Raw genomic sequence first — 27667 nt, forward strand, 5'->3', positions numbered from 1 at the left:
ATTATGCAAATCTCCTTTATTACCACAGCTCAGTAGCAACAATAGAAGAATGTAGAACATCAATAACATTCTGAGAAGGAATAAAGTCACTTAGAAACCATGTCTCAGCCTTCTTTGTTGCTGCTGCTCAGAAAGATAAGTAGCTCTTCCTTATTCTCTCGCTTACTTGGTGATTTTGTAACTAGAGGCTTGTTCCTCCTGTTGTACTATTAATAGCGATATTTATTATAATAGCCTTGTACAGTTTACGACATGTTTGCACTGTTTCTTACTGATTTTGGGCTTTATCTCCTAATTTAACGTTAGTTGATGTGGGTATGTACCCCTACTGCGCTTTACCCTCGTGGTACCCTGTACCTTTGTCACCTTTCGCTATGACCCCCTCCGGTTCTATTTCGGACCGGTTTCATGCCCCCTGCCGCTTTACAATCCTTGTTGTCGCTTGAATACACTCGCGCGCCACTCGCAACGAGTAAATCCGGAGTGCAGAGGCTCACCTTCGGGCTCACCCTTGTGTTTCCTCCAGCGCCCTTCCCGGTTGCACACACCTACCTCGCCTCCGCCTCCGCCTCCGCTCACAGCCCGCTCCGCATTTTCGGTGAACTTTGCCGGCCCCCTCGCCAACGTTACTCGAGAGGGGCCGGATTAGAGGAATTCACCCTGCAACGGCGGACGCACGCGTAAAACGTGCGTGGCGGCCATTTTGGGACCTTGGGCAAGTCCTATTCGTTTATATTAAGCAGCCATTTTATGGCGTTGGTCTGCCCTTCTGTCGGCGAAATGACAGTTTACCGGCACACATAACGTGCCCCCCCTCACAACGAACAGCGCTTTCTCATCACGAGAGATCCTTTCACGCTCTGCCTAATATTTAACCCTTACTCCACCACAACAGTTTTAACTACCCCCTTCCTTGGGTAAACATGTCAGAACATAAAAAAAAAAAAAAAAAAAAAAAAAAAAAACTTTGTTCAAAAACTGCGAAGAAAGATCAACGTGAGATAAACTTGAGGATCCAAAAACTTGAAGATCCAAATTCCACAAGTAAAATCCAGAATCACGTTATTCTGAAAGAAAAAATAAACATCATACATTTATTCTAAATGGGAGGGTATAATAAAGAGGAGGGATAATATTAGCCTCCGTGTCCTTAATAAAATCCAGATTTTCTGCCCAGCAGGCTGTGAAAAATCTAAATTTTATGGCATGACACGGAGGCCATATTATGCAAGTTTAAAGTGCATTAAGAACATTATCAATCACATTAGGTATTGGTTTGAAATAACATGCTCTAAACATACTATCATTTGACCAATCTGCAGCTCTAAGGATGTCTTGTAATCCACCTCCTAAACAGAAGGCTTTTCAGGCTGAGGCACCTCTTAGTGAGTGAGCACCAAAGATGGATGTATCAATACCACTTTCATGCATAACATTTTTAACCCACCGAGCAAGGGTTGGGGAAGAGACCCCTTTATGAGGAGATCTATAAGAAATTAAGAGTTGTGATTCATTCATTCTTAAATGTTTTGTTCTTTTTTCATACTCTTTTAAGCAATTAACCACGCAGAGTCTATCATTCGTAGAGAGAAAGGGATAGAAAATAGTAGAGGACAGAGTCTTAGTTCTTTTCTTTAGGTAAAAGCAAACACCTTCAGGTTGAAAAGCCCTACTTGAAATGTCTAAAGCCTTAACGTCTGAAGTTCTTCAAAAAGATACCAGACATAATAAAACAGTAATTTTAAAAGAGATGCGTTTGAGTGAAAGAAAAGTATTATCTCCCCAAGAAGATAAAGTCCTAAGTACAAGAGTAACGTTTGATGGGGTTTCCAGATAGGAATTGTTAGGTATGCATCTTTTAGATCGAGTCTTGTTAACCAGTCTCCTTTCCTTAGAACATCTCTTAGGAGGTGAATTCCCTCCATTTTGAAGTGTTGATAAACCACCCATTGGTTTAGATCTTTCAGGTTTATTACAGGTCTTTGCTCTTTGTTTTTCTTTTCTACTAGAAAAATGTTGCTCAGGAAACCCACAGAAAAACTCTCTATTATTGCGCCTTTTTTCAAGAGTTCCTGGATTTCTTGAGAAACTAATACCTTGTCCTTGCCAGAGAAGGTAATCTCTATTGGTGTCTTTGTCTGAAAGGGAGTGTCTATAAAATCTATTTTGTAACCTTTCACGGTATTGAGTACCCAGGGGTCTTTGGTTACTAGGTTCCAATTCCCAGCAAACTGGAGTAGTCTCCCTCCCACCTTTGGAGGGGTATCTGAAGGGTCTGACAAGGGTCTTACCTGTAGAGAAGGAGCGTTGTCTTCTCTCGCCCCTGAAGTTTCTGCCACGGGGTCTTTGCCTTTGAGGGTAGAATTGTCCAAAGTTGCTGGAGTTATTGGTGTTAAATCTGCCTCCTCCACGAGACATGAAGGGTCTTGAATTTGAGTTTCCTCGGCCGGGAAAACGACCCCGCATTCTCCCGGCCCGTGTAAAAACACGATCTTGGAAAACTCTTTTTATATCTTTTTGTGACTTTTGAATAGAGCTAAATGCTACGACATATCTTGCCATTTCTTTAATAAAATCTTCCCCAAAGAGGAAGCCTTGCGTATTTTGCCCCCCTTCGTTTTTTGCTAACTCAATTAGTTTGGGGTCGATCTTGAACAAGATCCCTTTAAATCTTTCAATGGAAAGAGCAGCATTGGCATTACCAATCAGACATATAGCCCTCTGGACCCACTCTCTCAATTCTTTAGGGTCGACCTGTCGGTCTTGTAGATATGCTGTTTCTGCCATCTCGAAGATTTTTGTTATTGGGCCAATTGAGTCGAGTAGGCGACCTTGGCAGGATCTAAGGCCTTTGTCTAGTCCTTTTCTAGGGTCACGAGAGGTCTTCGAGATGAACGCTACCCCCTTAGGATCGAGTTCAGGGGTAGTTGTTATTTTGTTACGTAGGGAAGGTCTGGGACATTCGGATCTAAGTCTTGTCCTGACCTCTTGTGGGATCTCTTTTCGTAACCAGAATGAGAGGTATTCTCCCACATGTTGGGAGGGAGCCCACTCGGGGGACAGAGGGTGTTTAATCAAGAGTGGTCGAACATAGGGTCTCGAAATTGGTCTATTAGGGCTATGTTTTTTATCTAGGACCTTAGGTGTCCCATCAGAGCTCCCTGTTCCCCTATTTTGTTTCTCATCTTCATCAGTATTCAGACGAATAGGATAGATCTATTTCTTGGTCTGAGTTTTCATCGGAATCAATGTTAATAGGGGGCCCTGGGCCTTCATCTTGCCCGAATGGGGTGCCCGAGGCACCATTCTTGTCACCACCCCGTGGGCGTGAGATGGCGGAGGATGTCTTAGGTTTTTTAGAATCTCTGCGTTCTTTACCTCCAATTGCCCGCTTTTTGGGAGCCTTAGTTGCTCCTGATTCATTTGCGCTGGTAGAAGGGCGAGGGGATTGTAATGCCTCAAGTTTCTTATTAATATTTTCGTCAATGGAGACAAGGACCTTTTCAAAGGCCTTGTGACTAGTTTTTCAAGTTGTCCCTCAATGTTAGGGATAGGGTCAGACATATTGGGGTAGAGTAAAGATATATAAAGGGTTAGATCTCTATTTGATATAGGATCGAGATATAATGAGGTAAGGCTCGTTGAAACAATATATGAGGTACTGTAGATTAAAAACGCTGTTGATCTTCGAAAGCCGAGGCTGACTGTGGGGTTAAACTGTCACTGGATCGAGGTAGTGATCGATCCCAGCCTCCTAAAATGGCCGTTCGGTAGGCCTTCAATGTCGAGTTCCCAATCGCCTAAAATGGCCGCCACGCACGCATTACGCGTGCGTCGGGCGTTGCCAAGGCAATTTTTCTAATCCGGCCCCTCTCGCGCTATTTCTGCGAGGGGGTCGCAGCATTGCGGTAAATTTAGGGACGCGCCGTCTTCACGGTGTCGTCCCGGTGAGGATCAGGCGTGTTCCGAGGGCGGGGAGACTCGCAAGGGTGAGTCAGCTGAAGCGCGATTCCGTTTACGAGCGCGCATGTATTTAAAACATAATGGGCAACGAAACCGGTCCGAAATAGAACCGGAGGGGGTATAAACTGAATAACAGGGAAAGTAGTCCGTGTTGTAATAGTTACCATATACTGTAAATATAGTATAAAATAAGAGGCAATTAGTAAAGTAAGTCAGAGAGTAAGGAGGAGTTACTTATCTTTCTGAGCAGCAGCAACAAAGAAGGATGGGAGATGGTTTCTAAGGGACTTTATTCTTACTAATGCCATAAAATTGAGAAACTATGACTAAACAAGAAAACGTTTTAAAAGATGGTTTAAATTTACAGAGCAATAATGGACAAATCTACCTGTAAATATGTAATACCACAGTTTTGACGGAAGCACCATTACATTACACTTTAACTCGATGTTAACAGTTTTCAGCATTGTATCACAAAGGACAACTATGGCAGTGTACATTAGCCTAAAACAAACAAGATTAGTGAGTAATGACGTTGCCAGTCTCCGAGTACCTGCTGAAAAATATTTTTTACATTGTCTGCTGTCCCAATCATAAAGAGGTTGATAAAGCGGCACGATCAGCTCTTCGCTACGTGACGCACGAGAATCTTGACTTACGTGCTCGAGGTTCGAATTTGTCGGCCTAGTGACTTGAAGTTCAGAATTTCTGATGTATGGCGATGCAGCCGGGGAGTCTTCAAACTTAAAGTCGGGCACTTTTTTCGCACCTCCCACAGTCTTGTGCGGAGATAAGGGCCCTTCGTTTTTCATGAAAAAAAAGTAAAGTAGAAAGCATTCAACAGGTGAAAATCAGTAAACGCGGTACGAGCATCGCGTGAAAGGTTAGCTATTTAACCACCCAGACATGAGTATATGATGCTCGGATTAGACAGGGGAATTGTACTTTACCAGACCATACTTTATGAAAATATCCTGCAACTAAGGTGCAATACCGTTTATGAACAAAATCAACCAAAGCGGATTATTTTATTGAAAAATTACAACTGCACAACGAACTTTGGCTTTATAGGAACATTTCCTCGACAATTACTAACTAGCTCGATTGTTACTTATTAGAAAAGAAACAGTTTGCGAATTGCAACCTTTAGTACATGAACTGTAGCACAAGTTACTACTTGTGTAACAATATATCTGTAAGAGACATTAGTTAGTATTAGATTCCTTACCTTAGAATATCCCCAGGCGTCAGACTGGATCCGGAAATTTTTGCGTAGCAGTACCCTTGCGCGTCGGTAGGGGTCGTCTGCGGCTCCGCGTCCGTCGTCGGCGTCGTGGGCGCCGTGATGACGTCGTCGGAGTACTTAGACGCCGCCTCCGCGTGCTGACGTCAGTTCTTAGACACAGCTTTTCCGCGCCAGAAACGCAGAGCCATGTTAAAAACCAACACTGGTGCCATTGAAACTAGGGCCCTGAAAGGGGATAACCCTAACCCTAGATATCGGTTCGCAGAACGGGGAGGATGGGTGGGTCGGTAAGGAATCTAATACTAACTAATGTCTCTTACAGATATATCGTTACACAAGTAGTAACTTGTGCATCTGAAAGAGACACGTTAGTATTAGATTACTTACCTTAGAATAGATACCCCAGCAATACCAACCCCGGTGGTGGGTCTGCGAACCAATAATCACACCAGAAAGTCCTGGAGGACGGAACAGCCAAAGAAGCCATCCCTCCGGACTTGGCTGTCCAGGCAGTAGTGTCTTGCAAACGTGTGCAGCGATGCCCACGTAGCTGCCTGACAGATGTCTTGTAAGGGCACTCCCCTGCCCAGGGCAGTGGTAGTCGCCGTGGCTCGGGTAGAATGAGCCCGCAATCCAGCAGGAGGCTCCTTTCAAGCCAAGGAGTAGCATGCCTGGATACACAAGATGATCCACCGGGAAATGGTCCTCTTGTGCACCGCTTTCCCCTTCTTAGCGCCCACGTAACCAACAAAGAGTTGGTCATCCACCCGGAACTGGCGTGTGCGGTCCAAATAAAATGATAGCGCACGTTTTGGGTCCAGACGGTGGAGCCGCTCTTCCTCTTTAGAGGGATGCGGTGGCGGAAAGAAGGTAGGCAAGGTGATAGACTGCCCGATGTGGAAGGCCCTGACAACCTTGGGCAGGAAAGAAGGTTTGGTACGCAGCACCACTTTGTCCGGATGGACAGAAAGGAAAGGTGGAGTACAAGAAAGGGCCTGGAGCTCACTCACTCTCCTGGCAAAGGTGATGGCAACCAGGAAAGCAGTCTTCAAAGTCAGAAGGCGAAGAGGACAGTTATGAAGTGGCTCAAAAGGAGCGCACATCAGAAACGTAAGAACCAGGTTCAAGTCCCACTGGGGCATCACAAACGGAACAGGAGGGAACGTGTGTGTGATGCCCTTAAGAAATCTACTTACAATAGGGGACTTGAAAAAAGAAGGCTGATCAGGTAGCCTGAGAAAGGCCGAAAGGGCAAAAAGGTAGCCCTTGATAGTGCCCAGAGCAGAGCCCTGCTGGGCAAGAGAAAGAAGGAAGAGAAGAACCTCAGAAAGAGGGGCAGCAAGAGGATCCACAGCCTTTGCACCATGCCACAAATCTGTTCCACCTGCAGGCGTATACCGACTTTGTGGAGGGACGCCTGGCTGCCAGAATGACGTTACAGACTTCAGGAGGCAAGTCAAATGGCCTCAACTGTCGCCGCTCAATCTGCAAGCATGGAGGTGGAGACTGGACAGGTTCGGGTGGAGGACCGTCCCCTGCTGCTGCGACAGAAGGTCCTCCTGAAGAGGCAGACGAACCGGGGGATCGACTGACATACTCAGTAGCTCTGGATACCAGTACCTTTGTGCCCAGTCCGGAGCCACAAGGATGACTTGGGCCCGGTCGCACCTGATCTTCTTCAGCACTCTGGGCAGAAGTGGTATAGGCGGAAAGGCGTACAACAGACCGCAACTCCACTCGCGACGAAAAGCGTTTCCGAGCGAGCGCCGCCTTGGAAATTCCAACGCGCAGAACAGATGACATTGCGCGTTCTCTTCGGTGGCGAATAGATCTAACCAAGGCTCTCCCCATTGCTGAAAGAGGCCTTGCGCCACGTCCGAGTTCAGACGCCATTCGTGATCCATCATGCACCGACGGCTGAGCTCGTCCGCCCTGGCGTTCAGTGAACCTGCCAGGTGTTGAGCCACCAGGGTCACGCCCTGGCGTTCCAGCCATTGCCAAAGGCGCAGAGCCTCCTGGCAAAGGGTCCACGACCCCACCCCGCCCTGTTTGTTGCAGTACCACATGGTGGTGGTGTTGTCCGTGAACACCTGCACTACACTCCCCCGGACAGAGGGGAGGAATGCCTTCAGTGCTAGACGAATCGCCCGTAACTCCAACAGGTTGATGTGGAGCCGGGCCTCCGCCGGAGACCAGAGCCCTCTGATCTCCGCCTCTCCCATGTGGCCTCCCCAGCCCTGGAGGGACGCGTACGTCACAACTACGTGCTCCGGTTGGGGAAGGGAGAGGGATCTGCCGCTGACCCAATCGCGGTCCGTGAGCCACCACTGCAGCTGACTCGCAGTGCCCTCCGAGATCAGGACGTGGTCGGACAGGTTGCCCTGATGCTGGGCCCACTGAAACTTCAGGTCCCACTGCAGAGCCCGCATCCGCCATCGGACGTGATGCACCAGAAGGATGCAGGAGGCCATCAGCCCCAGAAGCCGCAGCGTCAACCTGACCGAGACCCGGGATAACGGCTGAAAGATGGGAATCAGAGCCTGAATATCCCGGACCCGCTGTTCGGGTGGATAAACCCAAAACTGCGCCGAGTCCAGAACCGCTCCGATGAAGAGGAGCTTCTGAGAGGGGCACAGGTGTGACTTTGGCACATTGATGGAGAACCCCAGCTGGTGCAGGAGATCTGCCGTAGTCTGGAGGTGGCTGACGACTGTCTGGGGCGAGCCCGCCTTCAACAACCAGTCGTCGAGGTAGGGGAAGACTGAAACCCCTAACCTGCGCAGATGAGCTGCGACCACCGCTATCACCTTTGTGAACACCCGTGGGGCGCTGGTAAGGCCGAAGGGGAGCACGGTAAACTGAAAGTGCTCGTGGCCAACCGTGAACCGCAGGTAGCGCCGGTGGGCCGGCAGGACGGGGATGTGGAAATAAGCGTCCTGCAAGTCCAACGCTACCATCCAGTCTCCTGGGTCCAGGGCTGCTAAGATCTGAGCCAGTGTCAGCATCTTGAACTTCTCCTTCCGGAGGAAGCCGTTGACGTTCCGTAGATCCAAGATAGGGCGGAGGCCCCCCTTGCCCTTCTTGGGTACCAGAAAGTAGTGGGAGTAGCAACCACAACCTACATCTGGCCCAGGAACGCGCTCGATGGCCCCCTTGGCCGAGGGCCGTAACTTCCTCCTGCAGAAGTCGCAAGTGATCCCCCGATACAAGGTGGTTCTGCGGTGGCATGGCTGGAGGAGTCGCCTCGAAGGGGAGGGAGTAGCCCCTTTCGACGATCTGCAGCACCCACCTGTCCGAAGTGACAGTGCGCCAGTGGAGGTGGTGATGGCGAACCCTGCCCCCTACTGGCGTCACATGGGCCTGAAAGCACGGACTAGGAGGGTTTTGAGGCGGATGCTGCGGGGGAAGGTGTGGACTGACCTCGCCGTTGACCCCTACCGCCCGGACGGCGGTTCCCACGGCCGCCACCGCGATGGGTATTGCCCTGCGGAGCGTGGCTAGCGGCACGTGTGGGTGCACCCCTTCCGTGGCCACGAAAGGAGTGAAAAGCAGCAGATTGCTGGCGCGGGGCCGGGAGGCCCAAGGACTTGGCCGTAGCCCTGGAGTCCTTAAAGCGCTCGAGCGCATGGTCTGCTTTGTCGCCAAAGAGGCGACGGCCATCAAACGGCATGTCCATGAGTGTGTTCTGGACATCTGCCGAAAAGTTGGCGGACCTCAGCCAGGCGTGGCGTCTGACCGCCACCGTCGTTGCCATCGCTCTACCTAGCGAGTCGGTGGTATCCAGCCCACACCGGATGGAATACTTGGCTGCATCCCGGCCCTCCACAAGGGCTTGGCCGAGTTTGGCCCGTACCTCCAACGGACACTCTGGCAGCACTTCCGCGACCGTATCCCACAGAGAGTGTGTGTAACGGCCCAAGAGGCATGCGGTGTTAGAAGACCGCAGGCCCAGACTAAGGGATGAGAAGATCTTTTTACCATACTGCTCATACCTCTTGGATTCCCTGTCCGGCGGAGCCGACGGGAACGCAGTCTGGGAATTAGAGGCCTGGATAACCAGGCTCTCGGGGGTAGGGTGGGTGGACAGAAAACATGGGTCACCTGGGGCTGGGCGGTGGCGTCTGGCCACGTTCCTATCTACGGGCGAACCCGTAGCGGGCTTGGACCAAGTGCCCAGAAGAACGTCGGTCAAGGCCTCATTAAAGGGCAGCAGAGGCTCGGCCGAGCTTGACTGCGGTTTAAGGACCTCAGTGAGGAGATTAGTCCTCACGGCCACGACGGGGAGCTCAAGGCCCAAGGCCTTGGCAGCCCTCATCAGCACCACACTATATGTTTATTTATTTATTTATTTATTTTCTAAACTTATAAAGCGCAAACAAATACCACGAATGGTGTCTCGGCGCTACGCAGATAGAGAGGCACCTCCTGTGCATTATTGAATGAATAGCCAGGTCTTCACTTGCTTTCTAAAAATCATCAGTGAAGAGCTGCTTTTTATATGGTGGGGCAAGGTATTCCAGAGCTTCGAGGCGGCCACCAAGAAGCGTCTGTCTCCCCATGTAACTGTTCTCACCCGTTGAATGCATAGGGATGCGGATGAGGCAGATCTTAACGCTCTCTTAGGGACATAGACCTGCAGTGATTCCCTAAAAAAGTCAGGTCCTTGGCTATTCAGTGCTTTGTATATAATACATAAAGCCTTGAATTTGGTTCTCTTTTTTACTGGGAGCCAATGTAGTTGGTAAACGATGGAGGAGATGGGTGCGAACTTGGGGGTTTTGGTCAAAATTCGTGCAGCGGCATTCTGCACCATTTGTAGCTTTTTAAAGACCTGCTCCTGAGCATTCAGCAGAAGCCCGTTACAGTAGTCCACCTTGGATAATACCAAGGAGGACATAAGGGTTTTCCCTGCCGACAGGGGAAGGTAAGGTAGCAACTTTTTCACTTTTCGTAGCGTGAAAAAGGAAGAGGAGACTACTGCATTGGCATGATTGGTGAAACTTAGTTTGTTGTCAAACAACACTCCTAGGTTTCTGACCTTTGAAACTGGGGTGGGTGGATTACCCATTTCAGGTGGCCACCAGATTGGGGACCAGGATGGTTTTAGGTCTCCAAACACCATTACCTCGGTCTTATCGGTGTTTAGTTTTAGACAATTACTGTCCATCCAGTGACTGATGACTCTCATGCCCATCTGAAAGTTGGCTGCCACTTCGATCCCATTTTTATGCACTGCTAGCACCAACTGAGTGTCGTCGGCGTACGAAGTCACTCCCATTCCATGGGTTTTAATGACCCTCGCCAAGTCCGACACATAGATGTTAAAAAGTGTCGGACTTAGCGAGGATCCCTAGGGGACTCCGCAAGGCAGCACAAACGTGGGTGAATAGAAGTTCCCCATCTTTACCGACTGTTCTCTGTTAGACAGGAAAGAAGCCAGGAGCTCCGCAGCTTTGCCCTGTATGCCCATAGCTGTGACACGGTCGATCAGGATGTTATGATCGACCGTGTCAAAGGCCGCTGAGAGATCCAGCAAGATCAGAACAGCCGTACCACCCTGGTCCATGATCTGTCTGATCTCTTCAGAAGCCTTGATGAGCGCCGTCTCCGTTCCATGTCCTCTCCTAAACCCAAACTGAGTGTTATCTAACAGGTTGTTATAATCAATGTAGCTAGCCAGCTGTTTGTTTATAACTTTTTCAAGTATTTTAGATGGAAAAGGAAGGGCTGCTATAGGGCGATAACTTTTTAATTCCAAGGTGTTAAGGGTGGGTTTCTTTAGAAGTGGCTTTATTATAGCAGTTTTCCATCTTTGAGGATATATTCCTGATTCACAGACGGTACTGCAGATGTTCTCCAGGATTGGAGCTACCACATCAGATGTTAATTTAATGATGGTCGGTGGGCAGGGATCCAGAGGGGAACCCAACATTGTTGTTTTAATGAGATCTTTTATTTCTGACAGTGATGGAGGAAGAAATTCATTCAGAGAGGAGGATGTGAGTTGTGAGTTCTTAAGGCTATCTGATGGTTCCTCTGTCGTGATGTTATTGAATTTGTCGAAGATTTCTGTGACCTTGGTCCTGAAAAAGTCAGCCATTTGATCACAGAAATCTTGGGTAGTCTCAGTAGTATTTGCTGCTAGTATAGTTGTTAGTGTTGCCACTACCTGATATAGTTGCCTACTGGAGTTCTGGGCTTTTTCTATCTGTTCACAAAAATATTTGCTTTTTTCCAGTCTTAACATCTTCCTATAGCCTGATAGCACTTGTTTGTATCTTTCTTTATCGTTGTTGTCGTACTTAACTCGCCAGCACCTTTCTAGATTGCGGCATTTCTGTCTTTCCAATCTTAACAGTTCGGAGAACCAAGGGGCCGATGGTGTTGCACGATTTGGGCGCACTCTCTTTAGAGGCGCTACTAGATTAAAGGTGTCTGTGAGCCATTGGTTATAGTTATTTGCTGCTAGTTGAGGGTCTGACACTTTGGATGGTTTATTATTATCTAGTTTCTCGGTTAGTGTATTTGTATCTATGTTTTTCCAGTCCCTGCAAGACCTATGTTGCTTTTTTGTCGAGTGTTGATTTTTGTATTTTTTAACACGGGCATAGAAGACCACCACTGCATGATCTGACCATACAATAGGAGTAACAGTAGGAGGGGTAATGGCCGGATTGTTCGTGAATAAGCCGTCAAGAACATGACCTGCTTTGTGCGTAGGTGAGGTAACTAGCTGATTTAAGCCAACGGCCTTGAAATCCTCAATAAGGCTCAGTGTATCTTTATCTGTTGTGTTTTCTAAATGAAAGTTAAAATCTCCAAGTATTGTAAAATCGGAGGCTTCTGGCACTGTTTCTAATAAAGTACTAATAGATTGGAGAAAAGGCGCTCGGGCCGCTGGGGGACGATAGAGCAGAACTCCATTGAACATTTGGATGGGAGATAAAGTGATAGAAAAAGATAGTATTTCTGCAGGAATGTTATCTGAAGTTCCAGTTTTTACTGCTAGATCTAGCCGTAGAATTATGGCAAGACCGCCCCCTTTTTTCCCTGCCGGTCTATCTTGTCTGACGATATAGTAGCCCTCAGGGACGGCTGTCACAAGATCGGGGTCGGAAGCCAAGTCGGCCCATGTCTCTGTTATGAACAGAATATCCAGTTTGTGTGCTGATATTAATTCAGCCACATCTTCTCTATGTTTACACATAGATCTAGCGTTCACCAGTCCGCATTTAATGCGGGTGGCCTCATTACAAGATGCCCCTGGGATAAGTGGTATCTGAGTAAGGGAGCGAGTGAATTTAAAATTGCAGTTTGGACAGGCTATATGAGTCACGTTGGAACACTCTTCTAAGTTGAAGTGTGGGCATTCGTGCCGGTGCATGGTGTTTTTAATATCTAACAGATCGGAGGAAGAGTATTTCAGTAACTTACTAGGATGGCGTGGTAGCCGGCCAGGGGATTGGGCGTTGGGCGCGGGTCCAGCGCGGACTGGCGCAGACTGGCACCCCTTTGGCGCGGCACAGAGCCGCGATGGAACGGGGCTAAGGGTAGTGATAATACAGCAAAAAGGGTGAGTAAAGCAAGTTGTTTTAAAATATACAATTAGTCAATCAATTGCATAAATGATAGGTGCGTTTTTAAAATTGAGCAAATTTCAGTCAATAAGCGTTTCACAGTGGCAAATAATAGCGTACAGAGGAGGGTCCCCTCGCAATCTGCGCTAGCTCAAACAAACCACACAGAGAGCTGCCACAACCCTGCTAGTCAGTCGAGCGGCCTGGTACTGCTTCAACTTATGTCCTGAGCCCCGCCCCCAGCTGAGACACTAGCTCCGTTACGATTGGAGAGCCCACCTGTCATCATAAAGGGGCTATGGGCAAAACCATTTCGTTAGGCAGGAGGAAACCCACTAGTGCAGCACAAACAGGTACATTCCATTAAGCATAAAAACCTTGTTTAGCAGGGCACGTCAACATGGGGACATAACAGGTGAACCCCGGGTAACTTACTGGGACCGTATTTTACATGGGTCAACTGAGACTGGGCACAGTTCTGAAGTGCCAGGTTCCTTAAACGCCAGCCCCGCTTTCAAAGGGGCAATAACAGGCAGGTGGGCTGTACTACTCCCCTAACCAGGGGTGATCTCTATGGCAGGGCAGTCATCAACAGTGTAATTCAGGCTCCCCCCCAGTCCAGGGGGCTCCGGTGTACAATTAGGGCCAACGGGGCCCAACCATAGTCCTCCCGGGGAGGGGTGGCTGAATCTGGCGCGGTAGCGCTTAGGAGCACAAAAGCAGCCTCTTCCAGCTGCGCAGCGCTAGCCAGCACAGCTCGTTGGGGGCACAATCCTCCTCATACAGCGCTTCTGCAGCACAGCGCTTCCAAGAGACACACAGCGCTTTACGATTGTGGCGCTTAGGGGGGCAGCCAACTTCTCAAGCCCCAGCGCCTAGCAGGTACAGCGCTCCCAGATTATAGCGCTTGGCAGGCAATCAGCAGGGCAGTCTTGGTCACAGCACTCTGGGGACACAAGCAGTCTTCTGCAGGCCAGCACTTCCAGGCACACAGCGCAAGGGGGGCGGACAGTCCCAGCAGCAAGCCCCAGGGTAACACTCCTCACCTCCTGGGGGGTCCAGTCCACGATGCTCCTTCCCTTCTAGGCGCTTCTTTACACAGCTCTTGCGTGGCGCAAGGTCCCGGCAGCTTCAGGGACCTTCAGGGGCCCGAGGGACAGAGCATTAGGCACTACTGGGCCAGGTCAGCAGTTAGTGGGGGCATCATCAAAACAGGATGGTAGGCTTTCACCATCCCCACTGCAGCGTGGCCCTCCTCCTACACAGCAGCCTGAACTCCTGCAGTGGGGCTCCACTAGCCCTGGGGACAGTAGGGGGTTCTGGATGGGCGCAGGATCCAGCACACAGGCCCAAGTGGCAGTATCCCTTGGCAGCAGGTCCCCTCACTTTCATGTCCCAGCTCTGTCTCTGCACATCACATCTCTACTGCTGCTCTATGTTGCCCCCTCCTCCGAAGCAACGGTAGGAGGGGAGACAAAACCAGTGTCTGGAGAGGTGTCCAGACCACTGGCCTCCCCAAGGTCTCCTGCCCAGTCCTCATGAGACTGACACTCCGTGGTCAGAGGGTCCTCAGACCCCTCCCAGTCCTCTTCATCACCCATCTCCTGAAACTCAGGGTTCTCAACTAATGGGGCCTGTTCATAAAAGTGAAACTCACCAAACGACGTCTGGAGCGGCGCCCATCGGGGCCGTCCCGACGTCTGAACAGGAACGAAGGTGGAACCGGGGACGGCGCCGCCCGAGGACGGCGCCGGAGGCGACACCTGAGGGTCCGACGCCGGGGAGGTTGTAAGGTCCACCGGCGACGAACCAGATCCCGAAGGAGGGCCAGCGGCGTCCTGTGGCGCCGGGCCCGAAGGCACCGACGGCGCCGGTGCCGCTGAACCCTGCGGCGCCGGGCCCTAAGGCGCCGGCGGCGTCGGGAGAGTGGGGCCTAGCGGCGCCGGGCCCGAAGGCGTCGGCAGCGTCGGGGCCGAAGCACCCGACGGCGTCGGGGCCGATGCCCCTGACCCGCTAGAGGCCCCAGACGGGTCCGCTGGGCCCGAAGGCGCCGCGGAGCCCGTCGGAGGAGAGAGGTTCCTCATGGCCATGAGGAAGCGCTGGATCTCCTCCGGCGTCGCGTTAAGCCCAGGGACTGTAGGGTATGGGGCTGGACGCGGCGCCCGCGACTCCGACGGAGCCGCGTGGGTGGTGTCACCCGAACCCCCGGCAGCATCGCGCGAGCATCGGGGGGAGTCCGAAGAGCGATGACGCCGCTTGGACTTCTTGTGCCTCTTACCTGACGACGACTTCGACCCGAAGGAGTGCGGCCTACTCTCGGAACTGTGGTGGCTCCAAGCCTGCGACCTGTCCCTCGACCTCCCATGGGATCGGGACCTCTCGCGGCGCGGGACTTACTGCCGGAGTTCGAGTCGCCTGCGGGACCGCTCCCGCCTGGCTTTCGAAGAGAGGGCCCGGCAGTCGGAGCAGGCCTTGTCGTCGTGGTCGACGCCGAGACAAGATAAACACACGCGGTGAGGATCCGTGACCGACATCAGGCGGTCTCAATCATCGCAGTGCTTAAAGCCGGGCATCCCTACGGCACCGTTCGGAGTCGAAAGATTTCGAGAAACAATCAAAAGCGATCAAAAAAGTTAGTCAAAAAATGACTAGGGTTACTGCTTTTTCCAGATCTGCGCTTGCTGGCGCGGAAAAAGAAGAACTGACGTCAGCACGCGGAGGCGGCGTTTAAGTACTCCGACGACGTCATCACGGCGCCGACGACGGACGCGGAGCCGCAGACGACGCCTACCGACGCGCAAGGGTACTGCTACGCAAACATTTCCGGATCCAGTCTGACGCCTGGGGATATTCTAAGGTAAGGAATCTAATACTAACGTGTCTCTTTCAGATTTGAACCAGGGGGGCCATGGGAGTGGAATAATACCTACTGCTGTACAATATATGTATGACATAGAGAAGAGCTGCATTTACAAACCAAAAACGATAAATATTTTTATTGAAAAAATAAAAGAGGCATTATTGTGTAAAAAGAGTAAGTTCTGTACACTTCACAATTACCGCCAGTCTCTGCACATCATCACAAAATAGTTTTTCCTTTCTCCTTTTCTTGAAAACTGATTATGCAAAAGTCTAGCAACAAAGGAAGATTATGTGTGTACATATGTCTATATTGCTATTATGTGTAAATAATGATATGAAGTATGACAACAGAAAATGATGTTTTGATATTATTTTACAAGAAATTAATCATGTGTAACAAAAAAACATTTATTTATGTATTGAAAAAGCAGAGTAGATGATTTAGCCCTGGTGGAATGAGCTCTAATGCCTACAGGAGGCTCCTTACCAGCCAGGGAGTAGCATAGATTGATGCACAAGATGATCCACCTAGATAAAGTGCCCTTGTGCACTGCCTTGCCCTTCATAAGGCCGGCATATCCAACAAAGAGCTGATCATCTTGACGGAAGTCCTTTGTTCTATCCAAGTAGAAACTAATCGCCCTCTTTGAAACCAAACGATGAAGCCTCTCCTCCTCCTTGGAAGGGTGAGGGGGAGGATAGAAAGTAGGGAGGGTAATGGACTGTCCTAGATGGAAGGGAGTTACCACCTCAGACAGAAAAGCGGCCCTGGTCCTGAGTACCATCCTTTCAGCATGTATGGTCAGAAAAGGAAGCTTTGAAGTCAAAGCCTGAAGCTCACTCACCCTCCTAGCCAAAGTGATAGCCACTAGAAAGACCGTTTTGAATGTCAGTAGTCTCAAAGGACAACTATGCATAGGTTCAAACGTGGAACCCATTAAAAAAGTTAGCACCAGATTTAAATCACACTGGGGTATAATAAAAGGAATGGGCGGAAACATGTTAGTAAGCCCCTTAATGAACCTTAAGATGATTGGAGACTTAAAAAGAGAAGGCTGATCAGGCAAACAAATAAATGCCGACAAGGCCGACAAATATCCTTTAACAGTGGCCACAGCACAACCCTGCTGAGCTAAATGAAGTGAAAAACAAAGAACATCGGAAAGATGCGCTTTCAGAGGATCAATAGATTTCTCTCCACACCATCTAACAATTTTTGACCACCTGTAGGAGTAGATAGACTTGATGGAGTGTCGCCTGGCCGATAAAATAACATCCACCACGTCCGGCGGGAGAGAAAAAGAATTCAAGTTGCCCCGTTCAATCTCCAGGCATGAAGGTGCAGGCTCTGGAGGTGGGGGTGTAGAACCTGAGCCTCCATCTGAGAGAGGAGGTCTGCCCTGAGAGGGAGACGGAGCGGAGGGTGCGATGAGAGGTGAAGTAGGTCCGTGTACAGCACCCTTCTTGGCCAATCCGGGGCGATCAACATAACTTGGGCCCGCTCTTTGCGAATCTTCCTCAGAACCCTATGAATCAAGGGTATGAGAGGAAACACATAAAGGAGTTGTGAACTCCAACTCAACTGAAACGCGTCCCACAATGCTCCCTGACACGGAAACTGGGGACTGCAGAATGACGGGCAGTGCACGTGCTCGAGAGTGGCAAACAGGTCCACCCGAGGAGTTCCCCACGTCCGGAAGATGTGATTAACTACCTCCGGATGAAGCCTCCACTCGTGGTCGGCGGAGAACTGTCGACTGAGACTTTCCGCACGTACGTTCAGCACCCTGGCCAGATGATTTGCCATCAAGCAAATCCACTGGTCCTGTGCCCAGGACCAGACCCGCAATGCCTCTCTGCAGAGACAGTATGATCCTACTCCTCCCTGATTGTTGACATACCACATCGCGGTACTGTTGTCAGTCAGGACTTGAACCCACTGACCACGAAGGGAAGGGAGAAAGGCCTTGAGCGCCAAACAATTTGCCTGCAATTCCAGAAGGTTAATGTGAAGCAACCTTTCCTCTGGGGACCAAAGATTCTTGATCTCCAGATCCCCCAGATGAGCACCCCACCCTAGGGTAGAGGCATCTGTTATCACTGTGGCCACCGATGGAGGAAGATGGAAGGGCTTTCCTTGTGACAGATTGCCCTCCACACTCCACCAGGACAGATCCGCTGCAGCTTCTCTGGAGATCCTGACTGAGTCCCTGAGATCTCCTTTGTGTTGATACCACTGCCTGTGTAGACACCACTGGAGCGCCCTCATGTGCCAGCGTGCATGGTTGACCACCAGGATGTAAGAAGCAAACAGACCGAGCAGGCAAAGGACCTTCAGAACCGGAACAACCGCTCCATTGTAAAACAAGGGAATCATTTCCTGAATGTCGAGAATCCTTTGTGGAGGAGGGAATGCCCGACGCGCAGTGGTATCAAGTACTGCCTTGAAGGACAGGTTGCGCTGAGAGGGCACCAGGTGAGACATGGGTACATTTATCGAAAGACCCAACTTGTACAAGAACTGGGTTGTAACCTGCAGATGATGACTCACCATCTCTGGAGACTCTGCCTTCAACAGCCAGTCGTCCAGGTAGGGGAAAACTGGAATCCCCGACTTCATGAAATGGGCAGCCACCACTGCCATCCCCTTGGTGAAGACTCCAGGTGCGGTAGCAAGACCAAACGGAAGTACCGCAAACTGGTAGTGTTGCGACCCAACTGTAAAACGGAGATACTTCCTGTGCGACTTCTGGATTGGGATGTGAAAATACGCATCCTGCAAGTCGACACCATTCAGTCCTCTTGTTGCAGCGCCTGACGAACCTGCGCTAGAGTGTGCATCTTGAACCTCTCCTGCTTCAGAAACAGATTCAAGATTCTGAGGTCGAGGATAGTACGTAACCTGCCATTCTTCTTGGGGATCAGGAAATACCGGAAGTAGCAACCCTGACCCCTTTCCTGCTCCGGAACCACCTCTATCGCACCTTTTTGTAACAGGGTAAGAACCTCCTTCTGAAGGAGAAGCAAATGATCCTCCGTGCAAACGTCTTGGCAAGGAGGGTAAGGAGGAGGGAATTCCCTGAAGGGAAGGGTGTACCCATTTTCTATCAGATCTAAAACCCAAAGGTCTGAAGTGATTAATTTCCAATCTTGTAGAAAATAGGTAAGCCGGCCTCCCACGGGACCTACATGATCCAGTATGGCGGATCTAGGGCTGCTTTCCTGCATTACCAGGAGGGGTTGGGGAGGTAGAGGAGGAAGATGAAGAAGGCTGACGCCCAGTTCCACGAAGGCAACCTCTGCCTTTACCCCTGTAGCTCTTATACAAGGGGTTCTGCTGCTGTTGCTGTTGCCGAGGCTGTCTGGACCCACGAAAGGAAGACTTCCCAAAGCCACGGAATCGTTTATATCCATAGCCTCATGTCTGAGTCTGCAGAGCCTAAGACCTTGCCGTTGCCTTAATGTCCTTAAATCTTTGCAGGGAGGAGTCCGCCTTTTCCACAAAAAGCTTGGACCCATCAAATGGCAAATCAATAAGAGCAGCCTGCATGTCAGGAGAGAACCCAGAAGATCTTAACCATGCGTGCCTCCTTGTCGCAATGGATGAACCCATTACTCTGGTAACAGAATCCGCCGTATCCAGACCAGATTGGATGACCTGGCGAGCCGCAGCTTGAGAATTCACCTCGCTCAGATTCCCCCTGTCCTCCTCAAACAACTTAGGAAGAAGCTGTTTTGCAGAGTCCATTAGGGCCTGAATATACCTGCCGAAGAGACAAGTGGCGTTGGTAGACCAGTGCCATACTGGTTGATGAAAAGACCTTTTTCGCAGATTGCTTCAACTTCTTGGAATCCCTGTCTGCGGGAGCCCGCGAAAACGCCCCTTAGATCACTTTGAACAAGAAGCCTGCACCACTAGGCTTTCAGGAGAGGGGTGAGAAGAAAGGAAAACCGGATCTCCAGGAGCAGGTCTATACCTTCTTGAGACTGACCTTGAAACCGCAGGAGCCGAAAGAGGGTTGCGCCACACATCGAGGATTGATTGGCTCAGTCAGTGCATCATTAAATAGCAAAAGTGGTTCAACAACCGAAGATGGAGAATGAAGCACTTCCGTGAGAAGATTAGGCTTATACTCCGCCACAGGAAGCTTCAAATCCAAATGTTGCGCAGCCTTCCTAATACCCATATGAAAAGGAGCAACATCCTTCGAGGGAGAAGCCTTTTGAGAAGCAAAGTCCCCCTCGGGAGAAGTGTTAAGCCCACTTGCCTCCCACAAGTCCTCAAGCACATCTTCTGTGTCATACACCTCTCCTTTCTCCCTCTCTTCAGCCTGGTACTGCTCCTCTTCCAATAATCTCTGTGCCTCTCTCCTCGAGCGCATCTTCGGTTCTGGCGTCGGCCACACACGGCGTTGACAGCTCCGGGAGCGGCATCAAAGGTGGATCCACTTCCAAAGCCGGCGCTGAACGAATCCGAGAAGCTTCACAGGATGGAGCTGGGGACTAACCATACGGCGTCAACATCCTCGGAGCCGGAAAGTGGCAGGACGGCGTCGCTGTCATGAACGCCACAAAGGGGGCCTGAGGATTCTGCTGAGACACCCAAACTAAATGCCAAAGGACCCATGGGACCCGAAGGTGCTCCAGAGGGATATAAGGCCCTGGTGAACACACCATACATCGCATTAAAAAAATGCGAGGGATCCGAACCTAGCGTCCGAAATGGAGTGTATGAAGCCGGTTTGAGATCCGAATGAGGTTTCTCTGGAGTCGGAGCCGCTGGAGACACAGGTGGAACAGCCAGGGCGGAAGGAATCTCTGTGTCAGCCGGATTCCACACACTCTCTGGAGTCGGTGAGAATCTCGGTGGCGTCGCCTGCTCTGGAGTCCCCTTATATGAGAGAGATTGAGCTGGAGTCACTTGAGGAAACACCGAAGGAGAAACCAAGTCCTTTTCTCGACGTCGAGCAGGAGAAGGCGACCTTGACACCAACAGACTTCGAGGATTGGCGGTGAGAAGCATGTCTCCTCTTCTTCTTATGCTTCCTCTTGGAGTTGTGTGACGTAGAAGAGTTGGACTGTGACCTTTTCCAACCCCTTTTTTCTTTTCTTTCCTTGGCCATATAAAGCTAGGCTTCTCGCTCCTTCAGCGCCTTAGGATTCATCTTCCTGCACGAAAAACATCCCTCGACATCATGGTGTGAAGATAAACACCAAAGGCAATCTTCATGCGGGTCAGTAATTGACATATTTCCACCGCACTCCCTGTAGGGCTTAAAACCTGACTTCCTCGGGGCAGACATGTCAAAAGAGAAAGAGATACAAACGAAATTACAAAGTGTCCAGACAAAGTATGGAGAATTCCAGAAAAACGGTTAGCGTCGACAGCGCAGAAAAAAGGGAACTGAAGTCATCACGCCGACGTGGTCCTCTTATGGCTCCGGTGACGTCATGCGGAGCCGCGTGCGGAGCCATGGCATTGTGACGACCCCGTTGGCGTGGAGAGCTGGGAAAATTTTCTGCGGAATGCTGGCGCAGGGGATATTCATAAGGTGAGGAATCCACAGGCAGATGAATCCATCAGAATACTCCTAGATGAGCAAAATATGCAAACTCATTTCCAGTTGCATTATATGTGGCTTCAACAATCACAGGCTATGGTTAAAGACTTGGCCCTGGCATTTCGACAGCACATCTATCTGTGATCCTAGCTGAAGGGGAGCTGTCCCTGAAATATTAAATAGGTCTGTGAATCAGTATTGCCTGGGCCATGCTCGTTTCACTAGAAAACTGTTAAAGTGAAACAGAGTCACCTGCCTGAATGGGTATTCAGGATACTCTATAAAACATTTGGTGCAATTCTGGCTCTAATAACAGCAACATTAATTTTCTTACCAGCTGTATGGTATGTGGCTAGCACTAAACACAGCAAAGGCCAAACTACTTGTGGCTCTTGAAGATAAATGCCACTGTTGAACCTAGATGACAAACTTAATAAAGGCTTTCTAGCCACATCACGGGGTCCATTGTTTCCAGGGCTAGTGGAGCCAGACCAAGCTGGTTCTATACAGAGGAAACAAACTGGAAAACACAAATATTTTATATGTAGTGAGAGAATGCATCACATGCAAGAGAATATTTAGTTAGCTGGATTGTGGGAAGGTATCGTAGGCCGAAGGCAAACATCAGGGTTAATATAATTGCCTCCCATGCCTTTGCAAAACACAGGGGGCTGAAGAAGGGCTCTTACCTATCACCCCTTCTTTTTGATCTCATCCTAGAAGCTTTTGCTGACTGCACTCAACATAATGAGAAGAAGTGGAATAAGACAAGAAGGGATTATGTTAAACTATCCATGTTCCCCAATGGCTTGACAGTCTCCTTGTCTGGACCTCTGTACTCCAACCTCTTGATGGAGGTTCTTAAAAGCGTTCACACTGTATATAGCTTAAAGCTCAATTTAGAAAAATCTTAGACTCTCGCAATAAGTGTGCGTGCTGAAAGGCCACCAGTCTGCACACACCTTTGTTATTAAAGTGGACAACTAAAGGTATTAAACATCAATGTAATCAAACTGCAAACTGAATCGCTCCGGTATTAGTATTGAATAATTTGTTTCCGCTCCAGAGATAGATTAAGAGAGATTTACTGTCCTGGTACATTGGTTCATTTTACTGGCTCAGTCAGATAACAGAAGTTAAGATGGAAATCATTCCAGATTATTATCATTTTTTCAGATGTTACCAGTGTTGCTAACCTTAGTTAACCAATTCCAGACAGTCATAACCAATTTTATCTGAGAAGACAGAAAGCACAAAATAGTATATATTTGTTCCTGTATCTTTCCATGGTGATAGGACGAGTGGTACTTCAAATCTCATGTGCGATTACCAAGCAATGCAATTGAGGTTCCTCACTGAATTGGGGAAAATGTAAACAGATGAGGAGGAAAAAAGTTACTTACCGATAACTGTAGTTCCCCAATATTGGTATCTTTCATAGATTCACATGCTTGAATCCTTGATCCTCATCAAGCTGGGAGTCCCATAGTAAATTCAGAAAGCAGTCCTATATTAAACATAGCCTGCAAATGCTGCAAAACAGTCACTTTAGTCTATTCATATAATTTGAAAATAACTACATTCAACCAATGAGATTGCAGCACCCTCATCATCACTCCCCTCAGAGGCTCCCATACTTCCGATTTTCTGGTACAGGTGTGAAGAACAGTTAAGCCTTGTTGGATAGGTAAGCCTCAGCAGGTGAGGAGGGTGGGTTGCATGTGAATCAAAGAAAGATACCTATACTTCAGAACTTCAGTAACAGGCAAGTAATTTTTTTCATTTTGCAGGATTGGATCTTTTATAGATTCACATGCTTGAATCAGAATAGCAAGCCGTTAAACAATACATAAATAATAATTGTTGCGGATGGTGGGCAATGAATAAACAAAGGCTCACCTTACTGGAAAAAATTGTGCTACACTGCCTGTCCAACTGGCACATCCTTTTGTACTGTTAAATCCAGTCAGTAATACTGACTGTCCCACTGTTACAACCTTTTGTACTATTGAATCCAAACAGTAATGCTCGATGAATGTGTGTTTAGTCTTCCGCGTTGCTGCCATACAAATGCCTTTGTACTGACACACCAGCAAAAAGAGAAGTAGAAGCTGAAACACTCCTTGTAGAGGTATTCCTGCTGAACGATGTCAAAACACAATATCTACAGAGATACAAGTGCCTATACTTTGTTTACAGAAGGAGAGACCTTTACGGGGATAACCATAGGCTACCCACAGCTGATCTGTCTTCAAAACTCTTTAGCCCCGTCAATATAAAATTTCAAGCACCTGCTTACGTCAAGAGAATGAAGTGTTCTGTGCGCTACAACATTTGCATTTCGAAAGAATACCTTAAAAACGACATGTTCATTTAAATGAAATTCCCAACTGCACCTTTGGAATGAACCATGGATTTGTTCTTAATATAACCTAGTCATCCCTAAACAGCATATATGGCTCTTTAATGGTAAGGGTCTATATGTATTTCACTCACTCCTCTCGCCTTGCCTTGCAGAAGTCAATGACAACAGCAATGCCATTTTTCAGGAGTGATATTCAAAAGAGCTCCTTGTCAATTCCAAAATTAATGTATTTAACTGCCAAGGAGTTGGTGGATGCCTCAACGGAGCAAAACTTAAAAAAGTTCTCCTTACAAATCCTTCCCAATTCTATTTGACCACAGGGTTACTTTACCAAAACACCTCCCTAAGTGTGATGGGGCTGCAAAATGAACATTAACATAACATGAAAATGGCATGATTATGCTAGGTGTAACAGATAAGGTAGCAAAGGTTCTGGTAAAGAAGATCTAGGGTGAATATTATTTTCCAGACACCATAAACATAATAGTTTCCCCGTAAACTTCTAAGTCCTCTTCAATGTTCTTGCTCTGACTTTATCTAGGATTTCTTTACAATCCGTTGGTATATCTAGATTTGAGTGTTCATTGCACTCGGGAGCCAAGCCAAGTTAAAGAACTTCAGATCCGGATGAAGTACTTAGCCTTCGTGGGGAGTCAATATATTGTGAATTGGTTTCAGTAGCATATGGTATTGCTTTAATAGGAGAAGAAGTTCTGTGAAATAGCATGGTCTGTTCCATATCGGGCCTATTGGTATGATCCAGCATGGTTCCCTCTTCATCTTGTTCAGCACCTTTGAAACCATTTGTACTGTGGGGCAAAGCAATGACAAAGAATCATGACCCTGCTATCGAAAATGTATTTGTCCATGAACCTAGTTGCTGATGCCAACTGGGTAAAATTGCAAAAACAACAATTGATGGACAGATGCTGAACAATGTCATACATTCACCCCAGGACAGAGATATGGGCATAAATCCATCGTTTTCTTTTGCTCACCATGCCATTCAAGTTTGAACCCAGGCACATGCAAATTAGTCTTGAGCCTGTGCCCACTGGGAACAGTCCAGCCCAAACTGCCAGGCCAGGTCCTCCCTGGACTGGAAATAAGCATCCCAGGACCGGTTTCGGGGTTTCACCCCTCATCAGCAAGGATAGCTTGACTCCAATGGCATGGAGAGCACGGGACCCACGTCTGGGCATGCCCGTCCCACTCAGGGTAACAAATGCAAAAACAATTGATGGACAGAATGCAGAACAATGTCATAAATTCACCCCAGTACAGAGATCTGGGCCTAAAGCCATCGTTTTGTTGCTCACCATGTCATTCCAGTTTGAACCCAGGCATATGCAAATCAGTCTTGAACCTGTGACCATTGGGAACAGTTCAGCCCGAACTACCAGGCCAGGTCCTCCCTGGACTGGAAACGAGCATACTTGGACCGGTTTCGGGGTTTCACCCCTCATCAGCAAGGATAGCTTGACTCCAATGGCATGGAGAGCACGGGACCCACGTCTGGGCATACCCGTCCCACTCAGGGTGACAAATGCAAAAAACAATTGATGGACAGAATGCATTCCGTCCATCAATTGTTTCTTTTGCATGTCGCCCTAAGTGGGAAGGGTATGCCCATACGTTGGTTCCATGCTCACTACACCACTGGATTCAAGCTAGCCTGGCTGATGAAGGATGATGCCCTGAAACCGGTCCCAGGGTGCTGGTTTCCGGTCCAGGGACGACCTGGCTTGGCAGTTCGCGCTGGATTGTTCCCATAAGGAACAGGGCCAAGGCTGATTTGCATATGGCTGAGTCCAAACTTGGGTGGTGTGGTGAGCAAAAGAATGATGGATTTAACCCAGATCTTTGTGTCTGGGGGTGAATGTTTGCCTTGTCCAGCATTCCGTCCATCAATTGTTTCTTTTGCAACTTGGTAAAATTGGCATTTGAGCTTCTGAGTGGTAGCAAAGAGATCCAGCTTTGGTTTGCCCCAACGACTGAAGATGTAATTCAGAATTTGCTGATTTAACTCCCATTCATAGCAGTTCTTTGTCATCCTGCTGAGAGTGTCCTCCCAGTGATTGTCAGCGCCTGGCACATGCTCTGCTGTTAGTTTGATGTAATTTTGTACTGGCCATTGCCAAATGCTCTGTGCTTCTGCCGACAAGAAGGAAGAACACATGGGTGCACAGGCTAAGGGTACCCTGTGGAAAGGAGAGAGGGTTCTAGAGGGTGCTGTATGCAGATTGGCTGGGGCAAAATTCTTAGTCCTTTTAGCATAATGAGGTAGATAGGCTACTGCAGTTTAAGCCTCAGGCCTATCTCTTAGGCCTACTACAATAATTTACTTTTGGCACTGCTTTTTTATATACCGTGGGACTCCCGCCTCGGCGACGGGGAATGATTCAGGCATGTGAATCTATGAAAGATACCACAATACTGGATAATCGTGAGTACTTGAGTGATCAGTTAGACTTCTAAACCTACAGAAGATTATCCTTTTAAGGACAAAAGCCCTCATCCATCAGCCTGGTAGCATGTTTCATTAGAGGGCTCTTCCTCATGCCTAAAGGCAACTCTGCTGAACGGGTGAGCTGTTTAAGTTTTCAAGCGCAGAAGTACTATGATTGATGAGCCTTGTGGGTGTCAGGGCCGGAAGGAACAGAAGGAATGGGGAGATCTTTAGTCTTCTCTGTATAGAGAGATGCAAAAAATACATCTCAGGTGGACTGTGATAGAATTATTCCTGTCCCTTGATGGGTATGGTTAAAACACAGGGGAATAATTCAACCCTATGATCATGTTGACATTTTCAGCCCTGCATATTGTCTTCAGCTTAGTTCGAGGTGTGGAATGTTTAGGCTTGGAGTCAGAGAACTATTAGCTCAACGTCCTCCTTTGGTGTCAGCGGCGTTGACACTGCAGGAACCAGTGTGGATCATGGCTGATGGCATGGAATCGGCTTTGTAGTCGGAGCTGGACCTGCAGCACATTCAGAAGACCTGCAGAAGGTAACCGGGCTGGTGGTAACATAGTTGGATCTGTGGGGCCCAAAGGCTTATCAGGGGGAGCCGGTAAGGTGCTGAAGATGCGATGGAGCTTAAAGGCACATGTCCAATTGTGAATAAGGTCCCAGGTCTAAGCCCATAGCAGCGCGATAAAGGCAGTAAAGCAATAGGTTGCATATTTCACACCTGGGCTCAGAACAAAGGCTCAGGACATCCAGTGTTACAATTCCCCACACAGTGCAACGCCGTTCTCAGGCCAGGCATCGTATCCAAGCTAGTGTCCATTTCAGCACAACATTAATGAGCGCACTTTCTTTAAAAGGTGAACTTGTGATGTAATATTTATGTTTAAGCCTCGGACCTGTATGGGGGTCTGATGTAGGTCTTATGCACAGCTGCTTGCATTAAAATAGCTTTTCCCCAATTATGGTATGTGGGAACAAACAAATATTTTAATGTAAGTGGTAGTCCACTACAGGCAGCCACTGCAGCTACAGTATTTCTCTAGTTTGCATTGGAGTGAAGACGGGGAAGAGGCTTAGAAGGCAATCATATGTTCAGTGGCTTAAAAATGGTTACATTGTAAGGTTATTCGCCTTTGTGCCTACAGGCATGTGCTGCCCTGCAGGGACAGGAACAATATAATTACAATATATCATGGTTTCTGAAGGGAGCGTTAGGGAGGTTGTTTGGGAAAATTTCTCTCACCTTGTAACATTACATACTTGCCTATAACGTCTCTCAATTGCCTTAACCCCGTAGACAGATCTGTTTTATTGAATAATACTGTATACAAAACTTGCAATAATGAAATACGAATGTAAGCATGGATGTAATTGATAATGCAATGCAGACACTTTGAAAACTCAATAAAAAAATATATATATATCAAAATATACCATTAGAAACGATGGACAGCGCAGACACGTGTTTGTATCACACCTTCCTCTTAGGTGCATAAACTGTGACTTATATCAGGAGTAGCTGCTTAGAAAGACGTTTCTGATCAGTGGGAGAAGTGAAACGCTAAACAAATAGCTTCCACTTGCAATCATGCCCATACACACTACAATGCTTTTGCTCATTCT

General features: G+C 48.5%; 1 protein-coding gene across 2 annotated transcripts in view; it reads right to left on the bottom strand.

Annotated features, from left to right (window-relative positions):
* CEP162 (centrosomal protein 162) overlaps positions 1–27667 on the bottom strand; it is a 977479-nt gene that overhangs the window by 516801 nt on the left and 433011 nt on the right. For both annotated transcript variants that reach the window (XM_078648156.1, XM_078648158.1), the window contains one exon: positions 4623–4762. In XM_078648156.1, coding sequence (XP_078504282.1) covers positions 4623–4762 — 140 coding nt within the window. The remainder of the gene's footprint in view (positions 1–4622; positions 4763–27667) is intronic.

The sequence above is a fragment of the Lissotriton helveticus genome, chromosome 6 (assembly GCF_964261635.1).
Source record: "Lissotriton helveticus chromosome 6, aLisHel1.1, whole genome shotgun sequence".
In the NCBI taxonomy this organism is placed as follows: domain Eukaryota; kingdom Metazoa; phylum Chordata; class Amphibia; order Caudata; family Salamandridae; genus Lissotriton; species Lissotriton helveticus.